This window comes from Tarenaya hassleriana, unplaced genomic scaffold (genome assembly GCF_000463585.1).
Source record: "Tarenaya hassleriana unplaced genomic scaffold, ASM46358v1 Cleome14, whole genome shotgun sequence".
NCBI classification, from domain to species: domain Eukaryota; kingdom Viridiplantae; phylum Streptophyta; class Magnoliopsida; order Brassicales; family Cleomaceae; genus Tarenaya; species Tarenaya hassleriana.
In genome coordinates, this window is record NW_010964598.1 from 1,163,842 (window position 1) to 1,181,752 (window position 17,911).

Below are 17,911 nucleotides of genomic sequence, written 5' to 3' on the forward strand. Positions count from 1 at the left end.
AATCTAAAATAATCGAATCTGAACTGAACCGAATCAAACCGTTTATATATCTTTATTTATATATATATATATATATATGCATGTGTATTTCTAATTTGATCATTGTTTTATTATTTTTTTAACTTATTTCATCATTGTTTTTATTATTTTTAAAATTCTGTGATATAAACATTAGAAAAAAAGTCTTTATTATTTAACAGTTTTATGTCTTAATATTGACATAAATATTAATTTAGATTTTATTATTTTTCAGGGCCGTCTCAAATTTTTTCGGGGCCCTGTTCAATTTATATAAAATAATTTAAAAATATTATTATTAAATTTAATTAATAATATAAAAAATTATAAATTTATATAATATATCAATTAGTAATTATTTTTTTATTTTAAAATTTATTAATTTCTATAAAAATATTTAATGATAATAAATAAATTTTGTAATATTTTTTATATATTAATGATAATAATAATAATTTTTTTAAAGAAATCTATAAATTTAAAGGTTTTATTATAAATATAACTATTTTTTATTTTAAAAATAAAATTGAATTTCTATTGATAATTTGAAATGTAATTAATTTTTGAAATTTAATATTTATTTCTTTTTGTATACTAATTATATTTAAAATATTTAATTCTATAATTATTAATATTTAATGATAAAAATAATTAGAAAGATTTTTTTAAAATGTGGGGCCCCAAAAATTAAAGGGTTCTGTTTCTTTGCACCTATTGAATCTGCTAATAGACGGTCTTGATTATTTTATATGTTAAAATAATTATTATATTGTTTTATATTATATTTTATTTGAATATTTTTTTATTAGAAATGAATTAATTTTTTTAATATTATAACCGAATCGAAACAGAATCTTTATTTATTTATAGTTTGGTTACGTTATAAATAAGATAAAACCGAACCGAACTGAATTGAAATTGAACCAAACCGAGTTAAATCGAATAAAATTAACCGTTTGGTTACGAGTTCAGAGTCAATATTTTTCTAACTCGTGAAAAAGGATCCAAACCCGAAATGAGCCGGAATTGGCATGGTTCCCGGTTATGATCATGAACCGGATTTTGACCTGAGAAAACGTTTTCCTGGTTTCCCTCCGCCATTTCTTTGTTGCTAGTACGCGTACGCCTTGGCAAGAGTCCGAGTGTGTTCGGAGATTTTGGCTGAGTGATCGTTGAATTCCGGTGAGTCACCGAAGAAATATCCGACGAGCCAGACTGGCCAGTTGGCGCCACACAATCATATTCAGGCGCAATTCTCGTCTGCTAAGTTCTCTGATATCACACCATTACGGGACACGGCGCATCTCGACATTACAATGCTTGAGACGAAAGGGAGACGAAGAAGAAGGAGGAGAAGAAGGAGAGGCATTACCCGCGATGAATGGCCGTCTCTCGACCTCGAACCACTGGAATCCGGAGATCTCGTGTTTCCATCAGAAGGGATTCTCTCAAATCACCCGAGAAATCACTGGAAGAGCCGTGCATGCCCTTTGCGTCAAGGGTTTGGTTCGTCTGAGTGTGTTGTACACGAATACTTTGATTCATATGTACGCGAGGTTTGGTCGTATTGGGATTGCGCGTTACGTGTTTGATGAAATGGCTGAAAGAAACGAAGCTTCTTGGAACACCATGATGTCAGGGCTTGTTGTTGTCCGATTTTACCGGGAAGGAATGGAATTTTTACGGGAGATGTGCGATCTTGGTGTTAAGCCAAGTGGGTTTTTTATTTCGAGTTTGGTAACAGCGTGTGATCGGTCAGGTCTTATGTTCACCGAAGGGGTTCAAGTCCATGGCTTTGTTGTTAAGTGCGGTTTCCTCTCCGACGTTTACGTTGGTACTGCGATGTTGCATTTCTACGGAGTATACGGATTGGTCTCCTGTTCAAGGAAGCTCTTTGACGAGATGCCTGACCGAAATGTGGCGTCTTGGACTTCATTGATGGTTGGTTACAAGGATATGGATGAACCGGACGAGGTAATGGATATCTATAAAGGTATGATACGAGAAGGGGTTGGCTGTAATGAAAATTCCATGGCTTTGGTAATCCGTTCTTGTGGGTTGCTTAAGGGTGAATTCTTGGGCAGTCAAGTCATTGGACAGATGATGAAGTCAGGACTGGAGAATAAGCTTGCTGTCGAGAATTCGCTTATATCTATGTTTGGTAGTTTCGGGAATATAGAAGATGCACGGTATATCTTTGATCACATGCCTGAACGTGACACGATTTCATGGAATTCCATTGTTGCAGCCTATGCACAAAATGGTATTTGCCTGGAATCATTAAGGGTTTTTTGTTCGATGCGTCATTTTCACGATGAAGTAAACTCCACCACTCTGTCGACTTTGTTATCAGCTTTGGGTCACGTGGATCATCTGAAATGGGGTCGAGGAATTCATGGCATGGTGATCAAGATGGGATTTGATTCAGTTTCTTGTGTGTGCAATACACTTCTGGATATGTATTCAGGTGCTGGAAGATCAGCAGAAGCAGAGTTGGTTTTCCAACAAATGCCCACTCGAGATTTGATCTCATGGAACTCTTTGGTCGCTTGTTATGCTGAGGATGGCCGGAACCTCGACGCTTTACAGACTCTCAGCCTAATGATTCGGACAGGAAAAACCGTGAACTATGTGACATTTACGAGCGCATTGGCTGCTTGCTCGAGTCCTGAAATTCCTGGAAAGGGCAGGATCCTTCACGGCCTTGTAATGGTCTTGGGGTTATTCAACAATCAGATTGTTGGAAATGCATTGGTTTCCATGTACGCAAAGACTGGCATGATGAGAGAAGCTAAATGGGTCTTGCTGAAATTGCCCGGACGAGATGAAGTAGCTTGGAATGCGCTTATTGGCGGTTATGCTGAGAATGAAGAACCCGACGAGGCGTTAAAGGCTTTTCAAACTATGCGAGAGGAAGCCATACCCTCAAGTTACATCACAATTATCGCCGTTCTGGGTTCTTGCCTGATGCCCAATGATTTGCTTGAATATGGAATGCCCTTACACGCTTATGTAGTATCTGCAGGTTTCGAGTCAGATGAACACATCCAAAACTCACTCATCACTATGTATGCAAAGTGCGGGGATCTGAGTTCGAGTCGGTCCATATTCGATGGGTTAGAGTATAAGAAAACCGTTGCCTGGAACGCAATGATTGCCGCAAATGCACGTCATGGTCTCGGAGAAGAGGTACTGAAACTTATAGCAAAGATGAAAGGCATTGGGTTGAATCTAGATCAGTTCAGTTTCTCAGAAGGTCTTTCCGCTGCTGCGAAGCTAGCTCTACTGGAAGAGGGTCAACAACTTCACGGGTTAGCCATAAAACTCGGGTTTGGACAGGATTATTATATCGTTATTGCAACTGCGGATATGTATAACAAGTGCGGGGAAATACACGATGTGTTGAAAATGCTTCCTCCAACGGCCAATCAATCACTCCCGACATGGAACATACGTATATCGGCTTTTGCCAGGCACGGTTTATTCGAGGAAGCTCGTGAAACTTTCCGTGAAATGCTCGAAAAGGGAATCAAGCCTGGTCACATCACATTTGTATCTCTCCTTTCAGCCTGCAGCCACAGGGGACTAGTAGACGAAGGCCTTGCGTTCTACGATATGATGACTAGGGAATTCGGTGTAGCTCCAGCAATAGAACATTGTGTATGCGTAATCGATCTCCTTGGAAGATCAGGGAGACTAGCCGAGGCTGAAGCCTTTATTTCTCAGATGCCCATGAAGCCAAACAACCTGGTATGGCGAAGTTTGCTCGCTTCTTGCAAAATCCACGGGGATTTGGAACTAGGGAGGAAAGCTGCCGAGAATCTCTTGAGGCTGGAACCCGAAGACGATTCGGTATACGTCCTGTCATCAAATATGTTTGCAACAACGGGTAGATGGGAGGAAGCAGAGAAGGTTAGAAGGCAAATGGGCTCAAGGAAAATAAAGAAGAAACCTGCTTGCAGTTGGGTGAAACTGAAAGACAAGGTGATGTCATTCGGCATTGGAGACGGAACCAATATTCAGGCAAGGGAGGAGAATCAGATTGAAATGAAGTTAGAGGAAATCAAGAAGATGATCAGAGAGGCTGGTTATGTTGCGGACACAAGCGATGCCTTACAAGACACAGATGAAGAACAGAAGGAACATAATCTATGGAACCATAGCGAAAGGCTCGCACTCGCTTACGCATTGACTAATGCTCCGAATGGTTCGACGCTGAGGATCTTCAAGAACCTTCGGGTATGCAGAGACTGTCACTCTGTCTATAAATTCGTAAGCAGAGTCTTTGGGAGGAAAATCTTGTTGAGAGATCCGTATAGGTTTCACCATTTTCATGGTGGTGACTGTTCTTGCAATGATTATTGGTGATGAACTCTTATAAGCTTACCCAGCTTTTTACCATATCTCGTAACAAGTAGCATCAGATCCTTCGTAGGTTCGGATGCCGTCTCCATCCCTGGCATTCATAGGTCTTTGATATCAAACATGTCTGAAATAGGTTTATAAAACTCTGACGGGAGAGTTTCAGAGAGGCCTGTAAAAATTCCCAGAAAACCCAAATGACTGAAAAGACAGAGAACTGATTTAGGGTTCTTGAATGATGGGAGTGAAGCTCTGCAACATTAGAGTACAGTGAAACCCTTCATAAAAAGGATGATAGTTTTACACAACTCTGATTCCAGCTGCCGAATAAACTCCAGAAAATTTGATGGTATTCAGATTCAAATCCCGTTTTCCCAGCCAAAAGTGCACAACACAAGTTCGACATTCCTAAACTATGTGAAAGTTACTCAACTTCAGCCAAGTAATCGTCGATTTCTGCTGGCGTTAGCACCCTGCATATTTCCAAGAACCCGCCAACTTCATCAAATTCCGGCACCAGAGGAATAGTGGCGCTCTCTTTTGTAAGTTGCAGCCAATGATACATGTAATCGAATTGCCAAAGAATATGGTACCTGAAAACTTTGTCTGCTCCGATTTTGCCAATCTCAATGTTTTTGCTCGAAATCTCTCCCTCGAAACTACAGAACGTTCAAATAAATAAAAAAAACGATTAAAAACCAAAGAAAACTAGAGGCCAATTATAAAATCACGGATGTTGTGTAATGTGTATGTATCTCTTCATCACTAGTCAGTCACTTAAAAGAGTTAATTCAAGTGCTTTTATATATGATATCTCGCTAAAATAATTCCAAAAACCAATGAGATTGGGTAATCGTTGAACACGATGACAAAACCAAATGAAAATTCTCACCCTTCCTTCAAAGTCAATATTGCAGTGTGAATCGCATCATCAAGTTCCATGTCTTCTGTGTACCTGCAAGGAATCCTCCAAAATAACATCAGCTTCTTTAAACTCCATCCAAATTTACATTTAAATCATTATCACTACAAGACATGCAAAATGTCACTCAATTACAGAATCTTCAAGTTTTCCATGTCGTTATTGCCCTTTTCAACACACAAGCTTATTCGAGTAGACTTGGCCTGGACCAGATGATTGTTTCGAGATTCTAATCTGAAAGAACAATAGACTGCTGACCACGTACAAATTCTCTCGGAAGAATTACAAAAAGGTAAACTCGAGAAACATCCAAGAGCTCATATCATCAGCAAGTTACATGTACAAACACACTCCGTTTAACAATGCCATGACATATCAACATCAATTGCATGAGATATGTAGGATTTTTTCCCCCAAGTTCCATGTATGTACTCGATTGATAATGCAGGATTATCAATTTATCAGACTAAGATGACAAGACATGCTTCGGTTGAATGATACATACATCATGCCACAGAAAAAGTAAAATGATATATACCTCTTCTCAAGAAATGTCTTTGCATTGGAGACGTTTTTACCCATTGCTGAGGCTTTCCAGGAGAAATAAGAGCCGGATGGATCCACCTAGTGAAACGCAGAATGCCATGTGATTTAAAATGTGGAAGTTAAAAGACTCTGATAAAATTCTAGGGTTTGTTTTTTATTTCTAACCTTAACTAAAACCATGTAAATATATTGATACAGTATAGTGAAGAAGATAAAACTATCAAGTGGTTTCTTAAAATGTTTTCTTTCCTATCACTATGGAAAAAGTGCACAAAACCGAGAGGAAACTTGTGTAACTTACCTGATACAGTTGTGGACCCTTGTCGTCATAGCCAGCCACCAGTAGAGAAACCCCAAAAGGTCTAACACCACTATACACAAGGAGAAAAAATTAGAAGCAAGAATCAGCAATCTATGTTATGAATAATAGACTTTCTGAAACCATGTATTTTCATGCCAACGCAATTGTAACCAGTATAAAGTGCATCTTTAACCGGTCAAAAACAATTTCGACCAATGGGGAATAGTGGAGTGAGAAACAATATAAAAGAAATGAACAAGCATTTAGGTTTATGCCAGACGTTGTATTACCCCGATTGAGTAAATTCCTGCATTACCGTTGCAGTTTCCCTTACGAGTTGGGTAACAGGGATGGGCTCCTGTAAATGGTCAAATCTCATTACATGCAAAATCATTTGAATTATCTCAACAACTAAAAGTATTGAGCAAACAAGCAAACAAGACAAACCAAATGGAAACATCATTTAGTATTCTGCAAAACAGAGAAGTTTGAAGTCACCTATACAAGAGTAACCCAGGACATCCTACAGATCAAAATGCATGGATGCTAAGGGAGAGTGATTATAAGATTACTTTATACAAGCGGAGATACTGCTCAGCCTGCTTCCTACTCTTCCGAACCAGAACTCGAAAATCGGGACCCATGCCACTTCAGTGAAGGAAACATGAAATGTTAGCATTGAATGAAGGTAGCTAGAGCTAAAAAAGGAACTTGTTCACAACAGCAGCTCCCTGTAAGCCGTAATAAGTGCCCACGAATTTTAAAGGGCACATGATAAAATTCTTGTCTTGAATTCTTCAGTCACCATTTTTCAAGCTTTAACAGGGAGTACACTACCAAACAACATTCACAGGTAGTGGAAGAGAAAAACCTGTAGACAACTCCAATGTTGGGAGTCAAATGCTGAATCTTTTGAACCTGAAACAGAGAAAGGAGACAAATTGATTCCATGCAAATTCTCCAAAAATGCAGCCTAGGAAGCACCACAACCAAGGATAAAGAACAGTGATATGATGATCTTATTTATTAGGGAAAAAAAAAAGCAATTCAGATCACTGTCTTCTCTGAGGGAATATAAAATTCTACAGCACACATAATAGCCAACCATTTTAGCTACAGCATAAGCAGACATGAAGAAGGAGAGGTAGGGTTATCTACTTACAGATGCTTCGTCAACCAAAATTGACGGCAGCTTCTTCTCTGTTGCAATGACGACTCCATTGGCAGCTGCAGCAAGATATCACAGTCACAATTTAGAACAGCGAAAACAAATGACAGAAAGATCCATATACTTTTTATTTCTTTACTCATAGATCACTGACAAACCTTTGATTCCCAAGGATGTTTGGCCAGACCCAACAGCTGTTAGGGCATGTTCTATCTGAACCAGCTTTCCTGATGGACTGTCCCATCGCCACAACACGGGCACAGATTAGCCCCCCGAAAAATATACGAAACCGAAATGCTTAAAAGGTGTGCCCTTTGATGATCGGAAAGTTGATACCTGAAAGTGGTGAGCGAAAACGAGTACTGACTGTCCCCCATGGCAGTGATGGCACCTTAAACGAATCCGGAACGAACTGAGAACTCGTGAAACACCATCATTTTATAAATTTCATTATCTAAGAAAAACTAAGTGATGTTAATTTCTTAAACAAACTAGGGAAAACGAAATCATGGAAGTGATGAAACTGCTAAGTGAACATACCCAACAAAGAACAAGCTCGCTTCCAATTTTCAATTTTTTTTTAACAAATCCCGTTTCATAGGCTAACTTATTAAAACGATAGTATGATAAAAACAAGTATATCGGAACAATTAAATCTGGCAAACCCCCGACATAAAACGACGAGAGAATCAAGGACAATGTGTGAAACAGGTGAAAACGCAGTTAGAATCCGAACAAGATACGAAAGCGAATCGACTCACAATGCTGCTTGAACGCAACGGTCAACCCTATTTCAGAATCGGAGAAGCGAATCGGCAACTTTCAACGAAAGAAATATCCTTCTTTTAATTAGATTGAGCAAAAAAAAAGCTCCATTTCATCTAATCGTTGCATATAAATCCAGATATAATATCTTACCAGTAATATCGAGATCGAACAACAGACGAACGCAATGAGAGAGAGAGAGATGGACGAACTGCAGAAATGGCTCAAGGTTTCTTGCAGAATGGGTCGAAAGAGAAAAAAAATGAACAGAACAAGGAAAACGACGACGTTTACGAGGCAGGACAAGTCGATATTTTGTATATTAGAAAAAGCACCCGTTATTCTTACTTATTTACAGTTTGGACCACGAAGAATCCTGTGTCATTGGGCCGTCCTATCACGGTGAACTCCTCTTTTGTATCCTTTAGATTGCCCTCATTCACCTTTGTTTTGAGAAAACCTTAGAGAACTCATTTTCGTAAATAATTTTTACATTTTAAGAGAGTTTCACAAAAACCGTATGACCCGTAAATTATATCATGTGAATACAAATGTACCACATGGATATTCTAATAAAAAGATAATATCTTATATCATATTTTTAAAAGAGTTCGCACCGAAAAATATATAGTTTAATATAAAATCAATTACATATCTGAAATAGTAAAACATCATACCAAAATCCTGGGATATGGTCTCTTATTTTTACACGCACTTTCTACGATTGCGCGATCGTCGTTTATATTTTTCAATCGTCTGGTTTATGAACTCGAACAACTCCGATTCTCATCCAAACTCTATCAAACTTTCTACACAGATATTAAGTAAAGATACACTAATCGATGTCATTAGAATTAAAACAATGGAAAACGAATTTTCCAAAGAACCCCTAATTCCTCACCTTTAGACCATTCGTTCTCGATCGTTTTTCGGTGAGCTTTCCTCTGCGTGTCAATCGTCCGAGTATCGCACGTGATCCTCTTCGCGTCCGTGTTACGGACGTTGCTCAAGGTCACGCGCGGTTTCGCCGGTATCTCCTCTTTTGTCTTCTTCACTCTCTCACACGCTCTCTCTCTGTCTCTCTTATGTTCTCTCTCTGTCTGTCTTTTTTCTCTCTTCCGTCGTGAGCGTGATTTAAGGATGGGTTGAGTGGAGAACGGAGAAACTTGTCGTGTTGGTGCGTGAACGACCTTTGACAACGACTCGATTTTCGGCTGTTTATAATGATTTTGCACCTAACACACGATCGATAGATCATGTTACACGATAGTTCAATCGTGTCTATTTTTTATTATATATGTTTTTTTATTTAAAAAAATGAGGGTATTACATACCGAAATGGGTTAATGTTAATAAACACTTGAATATTATTTTTTTTTTATTTTTCTATTACAAAATCGGTTAAAACTATCATTTGATTATTCTTTTTCTACAAAAGAAAGTTTATAAAACTCACATTTCTTATTTTCAGTAGAAAACTTCTTAGTCTAACATGATTAAACTATTTTTTGCTGTTGGTATGCGGATAAAATGATCGGTTTGGATGCTTATTAAATAGCATTAAACTGCGTACAACAAAATATGTTAAAAATGTTAAACAAGCAAGACCGCGTGGCCTAATGGATAAGGCGCTCGCCTCCGGAGCGGGAGATTGTGGGTTCGAGTCCCACCGTGGTCGTTTTATTTTCTTTGCCTTTTTTTGGATGTCTTTATATGTATTACTGTATATCAAATACCATATATATATATATATATGAGATGATTATTTAAATTTTGTATTTTGAAATGACGCAATTCGTATGGTATAATATTATTCTGTTTTTATTTTATGGCGTGCATATATTTATATGGATAAGTCCTGTTTTTGTTGGTCCAGATAGTCGTCACGACGCTGGAAGCAATACCTCGATTTCTGGCCGATAGCGGCCGCCGACCTCATTACTCTACACACATCTTCCAAACCTTTTTTTTTCTCTGACTATTGAATTCATAAAAATTGTCTTTACGTTAACCTATATAAAACTATTTTTAAAAATGTATACTATGAAAATATATAATAAATTGAACGTAAACATCATTTGAATACAATTATAAATGAGAATGTTATTGGAAATCAAATATTTTTCATAAAAGATAAATTCAATCGAAAATAGAATATGCATTTTTACTTACTTGAGATGATATATAAAAATATTTAAATAATTCGAATAAAATTTCTTAGATTATTTGGCCCAGTAGTATAACCTAATATTAATATCCCTCGTGGAAGTGAATGTTTAAATATTTTGGAACTAATTTATGTCAACCATGAATTAGAAAGTGTCTAAAAAGTAAATGAAGTATTTGGCGTGAAATAAACGGGAGGTGACCGCCATGGACCGACCATTATGGGTTTGAACGTTAGAAAATCATTTTCTAAAAAAAAAAATCAAATAAAGAACTCTCTCTCTATACACAAACACACATGAGAGGGTATATACAATTGGACATAGAATTCAATAAATATATATTGAAAACATTTGGACATTAATATTCTCAACGATAATTACGAAATAAATTAGAGGATATTAAAAAATTATATAAATTTATTAAAAAATATTTATTATAACATTATATAAATTATATGTTTGTATTACTACTAATCCCAAAATGAATATAACAAATATTTTCTGATCAATTTACAGTACATATGAGAGGGTAATTTTGAAAACGTTAACTATTATCTTGTAATATGTTTTTATATCATATTATAAAATATAAATATGATGAAACGTTTATTTGTTAGTTGAGTTTTGTGAATTAAATAAATTAAATATCCTACAATGAAATGAAATAAACAAAAAAAGCATTTGTTAGAAAATGCTTACCATTTCGCAACTGTATTTATAAAACCTACCAAAGCTTATATGGTGTATAATTAGACACATCAACTTTTGATTTATAAAAAAAGTACGATGGGAAACCCTACATTAAGGAATTATTCACATGATTGTTATATGTACGGTCGAATAAAAAAAATTGGATGCGATATATGCATTATAATAATATTTTATCACATTAAAAGATACCATTTTTTATGGATTTGAAACCTTTCCTCACGTTCTTATATTTATCACATTAAAAAAGAATCTTAGCCATTAATGCAAACCGTAATTCATAAGCTAATGACTCCAATACCATACTTTCCCACGTACCCTACTGATCTTGTTCCGAATATATCGTTTCATCTTGACCATCTATTTTAGACTAACGTCCTTTTATCCGAAAATCAACGGCTAAGATTTTTCTGATCCGTATAGTGCGAAGCGCCAGATCGTTTCTCGAATCTAATTCTCACATGAAGAATCTAGATTGTCTCGGGCAGGGTCAACAAATACAAACAAATCCTAAATAATTAAAAATTAAGGGTTTGTTTAGTAAATTTAAAACTTTTTCTTCTCTGCTTTGACCTTGTTAAATTTTTTTTTTTTCATATTTTTCACACATATATATGAATCTATATACATGTATGTATTGTTTTTAATCTCAATATATAGCCGACAGTTTTGGTGATTTTGTCACTCTTCCTGTCTTGAAAAGGAGTTCCATGTTTTAGGAAGGAAGGGTGGGGCAGAGCCAGAAGATTGGGAAAACGAGAGAAAGTGAGAGAAAATTAGGGTTTCGATGTATTCTTCTTCGTCCACTGGATACAGATTGAGCTTGAGCAGAGGGATGTCTTCGAGTAAAATGAATGCTAGCTCGCTTAATCCTTCTTAATCGCACTTCGTTGAAGATCCGCATAAAACTTTCATCTCTCTTGCTGGTATGCTCCTGTCCTATTCCGCTCCTTGAATTTCCTCAAGCATTTTGCTTTGATTTGAAGGCATTTGTATCGATGTGAGATGATTGAATGTTCATATTGATTGAGTTAGGGCTTTGGGTTTTTGATTACTGTAGTTTTTTTTTTTCAATTGTTTAAGTTTAGGTTTTGGATTAGTTGAAATAAAGGTGGTGGTTTTGGTTTTCGGAGGCAGGTGACTGGAAAATGTCCCGACTTTTCGTTCTGTAGCACATGATGGAATATATTTTGAAGTTTTAGCTCTGATTTCTTTAGAAAATGGCCTATATGGGTACAAGATCAGATGAATTCGTGGAATGGTTATTCTGTTCTTGTCAAAGAGTGAAGAATTGCGGATTTCGTGCCAGTTTGATTCTCTCTGGCTGCATATTTTGTTTGGTGTTCCCATGGAGCTGAATCATATGTTCTTTCTCTTCATTTATTTTATGACAGCTTAGTTTTTTGTCGTGTGCAGTTTCTTCTTAAAGGAGTATCGAAGCAACTTGCTGCCTCAAAGTTTTCTGCTTTTCATATTGGTTCTCTAGTTTAAGTATGTCGGACTAGCGGGTTATGTCTGTTTAGATTGAGTTGAAGGACTTTGTTGCTGTGATGGATAAACCCGGATCACATCAACTATTCCAGCACTCTCCCATGGAACCAGGGTATGGAAATGAGTCTGTCTCTCAGGGATTTATGCCTGATCAAATGAGCAGCATGAATGCATATGCGCGACCTTCCAATTCTAATGTTTCTGATGCCAAGCCGGGACTTAACTTTTCCATCCAAACAGGGGAGGAATTTGCCCTTGAATTTATGCGTGACCGGGTAAATCGGAATGCCCCTGCAGCTGGTGACATAAATTATACCACAGGTTATATGGAGCTAAAAGGCATTCTGGGGATCAGCCACACAGGATCTGAGTGTGGTTCAGATGTTTCAAGGTTGAGCATGGTGGAGAATGGAATGAGAGAGTATGAGAGAACGCAATCTACCTTTCATGGGTCGGGGAATAGACTCGGGCATCTCCAGCCAGTGCCACAAGCTTCATTACGTAGAGATAGTAGCCAAGGAAACTTACATGGGAATGTCTCTTCTTCAGCCTCGGGTAGTTTAACGTCAAAGATGAAGGTCCTTTGCAGCTTTGGTGGGAAAATACTTCCACGTCCAGGCGATTCAAAGCTTAGATATGTTGGAGGTGAGACACATATCATTTCCATAAGAAAGGACATATCTTGGCAGGAGCTCAAGCAGAAAATTCTTGAAATCTACGATCAAGCTTGTGTTATAAAGTATCAGCTTCCTGGTGAAGATCTTGACGCTTTGGTGTCTGTATCTTGTGATGAGGATCTCCAGAATATGATAGAGGAGGGCAGCGAGATGGAAAACCAAGGGGGTTCCCAAAAGCTTAGAATGTTTCTGTTCTCCATTAGTGATTTGGACGATGCTAGCTGTGGGATTAACAGAAGTGGTCGTGACTCTGAGTTTCAATATGTTGTAGCTGTAAATGGCATGGACATGGAATCGAGAAGGAACTCAATGCTTCACGGGTTGGAAGGTTCTTCTGCAAACAATTTATCCGAGTTGGATGCAAGGCACTCCGAGGAAACCAATGGTGTTGCTGGAAACATAGTTGGAGTTCCGGCTCTGCAGTTAACCGGTGCCAGTTTCCAGCCATCCTCTATGCAATATTCTCAGTCTATTCCTCCAAGCTCCTCGCTTCACTATTCTCAATCTATTCCACCAAATACAGCACTTGAGTATCAACAATCCATTCCTCCAAGTTCCACTCTTCAGTATTCCCAGTCCATTCCGCCAAGTCCCTCTCTTCAGTATCCCCAATCTATTCTGCCAAGTTCGTCTCTCCAATATCCTCAATCCATCCTGCCGAGCTCGTCTAGTTCCTATGGAATATATCAGCCCTTCTATGGGCATGTAGTTCAACATGGAGAAAGGGAGCAGTTTTCAGTACCTCATCATCAGAGTTCTTCAGATTATTCTACTGTTGGGTTAATTCCCAGTTCTATGCCTTTCCATGGGGTTATTAATCAGCAGGGTGGCTGGACTGATGGGCAGCCATACCCTGACACCACACCTCAAAGTGCACCAGTGCTGGTGAAGGAATTGAACCTGAGACCTGATACGAAAAATACTCATGAAGTTGTAGAGCCTGAAAACCCTCACCTTTTGGGAAGGGATCACCAGAATTCTCCTCAAGTGGATGATGTCGAGGCAAAGAATCGCAATCAAATTCGGGAGGCATCAGCTGCTAGACCCGTGCCTAACGGTCCTAACCAAGATGCGCGTTTACTGCCCCCAAGAAGAGATACACGTCAGAACACTCCTGTGAAGCCTGCTACCTACCGTGATGCTGTGATCGCTGGCCAGGTTCCTCCTGCATCTGGTGATGACGATCAGCTTTCAACATCAAGTAGTGCCTGCGGTCCAGCTCATGTCGACTCTGACTCAAATTTGATCGACCTTAACTATCCGGAGCCTGTACAACCCATACAGAGGGTATACCGTTCGGAGAGAATACCTCGTGAACAATTAGAATTGCTGAATCGCTTGTCTAAGTCCGATGATTCTTTAGGTTCTCAGTTTCTAATGTCCCATTCACATTTGAATGTTGGGCAGCAAGACCCAGCAAAAGAGTCAATGGGTAAATCAGGCGAAGATTCTCAAATTGCCAATGATGGGATCCATCAGATGCATAGTGATGTTGACACAATTTCTGAGATAGTAAGGCCATCAAATGAAGCCTTGGACTCCGAGTCTAGACATAAAACTGAAACATCCAGTATGAGCCATGTAGACTCAGTTGTGGATTATGTTATTCCTCAGGAGCAAGCTTCTTCGGGTGTGCCTCCGTCACAGCAGGGAGATATTCTTATTGACATCAATGATCGATTCCCACGTGACTTCCTTTCTGAAATATTCTCAAAGGCACTCTCTGAGGAGACAGCCGGTGGCCGTCAATATCAGCATGATGGACCTGGTTTAAGCTTAAACGTGGAGAATCGTGATCCTAAAAATTGGTCGTATTTTCAGAATCTGGCAGAGGAGCAGTTTGGCCAAGGAGATGGTTCTTACATTGACCAAACTGGTCCTGTTCCTGTCTTCCCATCTGAACTTAAAGACGGCGGAGATGTCTCTAGGTTACACCACATAATGCCAGTGACCGCGGATAGCATTTCAACAAATCATGCAGATTCACCGATGAATTTAGGTCAAGATTGTGGGGACGATTGTTCTGTAAGGGGTGGCCCTGATCATGAGGATGAACAGATGAAGGTCACAGAGAGTGAGGAGTTCAGCAATATGGTGGAGAATCTCATAACATCAGGTTTCGAACAACAGGTATCAGTTTGTTGCATTTCTGATTCTGGAATCATAATGCCATGAGCTTCATTAACGAGCATGTTTGTTTGTTTGTTTGTAGGATGGAAAGACAGAATCTAGGCACGTTGGCCTTCCTCCTTTAGACCCATCTCTGGTGGACTTTGATATCAGTACCTTGCAGGTACGATTATTCTGAAAAATCCAACACATTTGTTATTGTTTTTGCATATGAATTTTCAGCATTTATCCATATCTGCTCATGATCAAGGGAGAAGCTAAATCGATCTGGGTTGTGCTGTTCTAAAATGTCACTAGATTATAATGAATGATGACCTTGAAGAGTTGAAAGAGCTTGGTTCTGGCACTTTCGGCACCGTGTATCATGGAAAATGGAGAGGATCTGACGTTGCCATCAAGAGGATTAAAAAGAGTTGCTTTGCTGGACGATCATCTGAGCAAGAGAGATTGGTAAATGCTTCTTATCATGTTCTGTTTTTTTCTTCTTCTTCGACGAAATGTGTATATATTTTGAGCATGTCAAAACAATGTGCAGATTGTGTAGCACTGCAGAACTGTTATACTTTCGATTATTTGTCATTGGATACTGAATCACTTAATAATACTGTCTTGGCATAGACTGTTGAATTTTGGCGGGAGGCTGACATTCTTTCGAAGCTTCATCATCCGAATGTGGTGGCGTTTTATGGTGTCGTGCAAGATGGACCTGGGGGAACATTGGCTACTGTGACAGAATACATGGTTGATGGCTCTTTGAGGCATGTTTTGGTCCGGAAAGATAGGTAATTTTTTTTTGTATTTGATGGTATCGCTTTCATGTATCCAGAGACTTTATTTTTCGTTGGGTGTTTGATTTTAGGTACCTTGACCGCCGAAAGAAACTGATTATCGCGATGGATGCTGCATTTGGGATGGAATACTTACACTCGAAGAACATTGTTCACTTTGATTTGAAATGCGACAATTTACTCGTGAACTTGACAGATCCTTCTCGCCCAATATGCAAGGTTAGTGGCACTTTTTTTTACCCGTACACAGACAGATTCATCGATAGTCTTTTTTCTTTTATATATGCCATCTTTTGCATTTTATTCCTCTTAGGTTGGTGACTTTGGATTGTCAAAAATCAAGAGAAACACGTTGGTATCTGGGGGTGTACGTGGAACCCTGCCATGGATGGCACCGGAGCTTCTGAATGGAAGCAGCAACAAAGTATCAGAAAAGGTAAAAAGACGGGTGTTATTGATTCATCATATATAATAATAATAATCTCAGTAGATATACTTTGAAAGATTTTCTTCATAAAGAGTGCCGCCTCTTGAGCACATTTCAGTAAAACTTTAACTGGGTTTGACACAGAAGGAATTCATTCAGGATTGAAAAACAAACAGTAAATCTGAACTGTGATGGGTTTATATATATATATATAATATATATATATATATATATATATCATCTTATTACAAACATTTGTGGGGGGCGCTGTCATGCAGGTCGATGTATTCTCATTTGGTATTGTCTTGTGGGAGATTTTGACTGGTGAGGAACCATACGCCAACATGCACTATGGTGCCATTATAGGTGCGTTCTTTTCTATTTTTAAACTGACACCCTCTTCTCTTCTCAGTTCTGAAATCTAACCATGAACATCAGAATGCTGTGCTCATTGATTCAAATCACTACTCCAACCCCGCCCCCCCAAAAAAAATCAATCTAGGAATATGATAGAAACTGATATTTCATTAAGTAGTAAGAACAATCCTTGTATCAGAATCTTTTGCACTACTACTTACTACTAGTAGTAATAAGTCAATTAACTGTCATTTTTTTTGTGTGTGGGTGGAATGGCGATATACAATGAGCAGGAGGGATAGTGAACAACACACTGAGGCCAACGGTACCGAGTTACTGTGACGGGGAATGGAGGAAGCTGATGGAAGAGTGTTGGGCTCCGAACCCCTCCGCCCGGCCTTCCTTCTCCGAGATTGCTGCCCGTTTACGCGTTATGTCGTCCAGGCAACCTAAATCATCACACGCCCACAAGGCTCCTTCCAAATAACAAAACCTTACACACACTGCACAGAATAAACAAGAAGGGTTCCTTTTTTTAAAATCTTCTTCTTCTCATGTGCAGTGCGAAAGGAAAGGCAATATCAATTTCCATTCTTTTCTTTATATAGTTTGCTGTTTTCGTTTCCACAGTTTGTTTGTTGTTGTTTTTGGGGATCAGAGGAGGGTGAAAGTCATTTGATCCTTTTTCACCTTCTCTTTTGTTTCTTCTTTTACCCCTTTGGAATAAACGAAAATTGTCATCATCTCCTCGTATCAGAGCGTGATTCACGTATAACTGACTGTCTGAATTCGATCTGTTCGAATGGAACCTTGAGAGTGGCGACTCGAGCCCAACTGATAATTTAGCAACACGGACAAAGGACGAGCGAGTTTCGGATTCGGAGAAGGTTGATCTTCACCTTCCGCAAGGCACAAAGGTCACTGCCAAGAAGCTGGCGGAGCTGAGAGGGGAGGGGGTGACGACGATAATAGGAGGCGGCGGCTTGGGGGGATTGGCCGAGAGGATGAGCCATATATGATATATCTCCACCGGAGGCAAGCAACTCCCTGGTGTCCTCGCCCTTGGCCATGGCTGATCATCCT

At 38.7% G+C, this 17,911-nt stretch overlaps 3 protein-coding genes and 1 non-coding gene across 8 annotated transcripts; 3 read left to right on the forward strand and 1 right to left on the reverse strand.

Moving 5' to 3' along the window:
* Positions 1-1,072: 1,072 nt before the first annotated feature.
* LOC109116476 (pentatricopeptide repeat-containing protein At3g24000, mitochondrial) lies at positions 1,073-4,856 on the forward strand. Its single transcript, XM_019201967.1, has one exon. The coding sequence runs from the start codon at positions 1,396-1,398 to the stop codon at positions 4,384-4,386; it is 2,991 nt and encodes a 996-aa protein (XP_019057512.1). The 5' UTR covers positions 1,073-1,395; the 3' UTR covers positions 4,387-4,856.
* On the reverse strand, positions 4,646-9,135 carry LOC104808130 (proteasome subunit alpha type-2-A). Of its 5 annotated transcripts, none has more exons than XM_010533688.2 (13): positions 8,236-8,289; positions 8,079-8,136; positions 7,654-7,729; positions 7,476-7,552; positions 7,312-7,376; positions 7,021-7,067; positions 6,722-6,797; positions 6,440-6,507; positions 6,150-6,219; positions 5,841-5,926; positions 5,273-5,335; positions 4,974-5,039; positions 4,646-4,853 (listed from the first exon to the last, which is right to left on the reverse strand). In XM_010533688.2, the coding sequence occupies exons 3-13, from the start codon at positions 7,692-7,694 to the stop codon at positions 4,805-4,807; spliced, it is 708 nt and encodes a 235-aa protein (XP_010531990.1). In that variant the 5' UTR covers positions 7,695-7,729; positions 8,079-8,136; positions 8,236-8,289; the 3' UTR covers positions 4,646-4,804. The 5 variants fall into 5 exon arrangements, with proteins under 5 accessions (XP_010531990.1, XP_019057513.1, XP_010531992.1 ...); XM_019201968.1 differs by having other exon boundaries at positions 8,079-8,105; positions 8,236-8,273; XM_010533690.2 differs by lacking the exons at positions 8,079-8,136; positions 8,236-8,289 and adding an exon at positions 8,984-9,135.
* A 552-nt stretch (positions 9,136-9,687) lies between these two features.
* TRNAR-CCG lies at positions 9,688-9,760 on the forward strand. The gene has a single exon. It is a non-coding gene; the product is annotated as a tRNA-Arg (tRNA).
* A 1,875-nt stretch (positions 9,761-11,635) lies between these two features.
* LOC104808132 lies at positions 11,636-17,571 on the forward strand. Its single transcript, XM_010533693.1, has 9 exons — positions 11,636-11,884; positions 12,375-15,256; positions 15,339-15,419; positions 15,554-15,706; positions 15,875-16,038; positions 16,116-16,263; positions 16,358-16,480; positions 16,750-16,837; positions 17,122-17,571. The coding sequence occupies exons 2-9, from the start codon at positions 12,509-12,511 to the stop codon at positions 17,313-17,315; spliced, it is 3,699 nt and encodes a 1,232-aa protein (XP_010531995.1). The 5' UTR covers positions 11,636-11,884; positions 12,375-12,508; the 3' UTR covers positions 17,316-17,571.
* Positions 17,572-17,911: the final 340 nt, after the last annotated feature.

What these genes read in the sequence shown, in the direction of transcription:
- LOC104808130 (XM_010533690.2), bottom strand. Translation starts at nt 7,694, where the DNA reads ATGGGGGACAGTCAGTACTCGTTTTCGCTCACCACTTTCAG. An exon ending in TTTTGGTTGACGAAGCATCT is followed by an intron (nt 7,068 to 7,311) that starts GTAAGTAGATAA and finishes TCTCTGTTTCAG; the next exon opens with GTTCAAAAGATTCAGCATTT. An exon ending in CAGGAATTTACTCAATCGGG is followed by an intron (nt 6,220 to 6,439) that starts GTAATACAACGT and finishes CCTTGTGTATAG; the next exon opens with TGGTGTTAGACCTTTTGGGG.
- LOC109116476 (XM_019201967.1), top strand. Translation starts at nt 1,396, where the DNA reads ATGAATGGCCGTCTCTCGACCTCGAACCACTGGAATCCGGAGATCTCG.
- LOC104808132 (XM_010533693.1), top strand. Translation starts at nt 12,509, where the DNA reads ATGGATAAACCCGGATCACATCAACTATTCCAGCACTCTCCCATGGAA. An exon ending in CATCAGGTTTCGAACAACAG is followed by an intron (nt 15,257 to 15,338) that starts GTATCAGTTTGT and finishes GTTTGTTTGTAG; the next exon opens with GATGGAAAGACAGAATCTAG. An exon ending in TTGATATCAGTACCTTGCAG is followed by an intron (nt 15,420 to 15,553) that starts GTACGATTATTC and finishes AAATGTCACTAG; the next exon opens with ATTATAATGAATGATGACCT.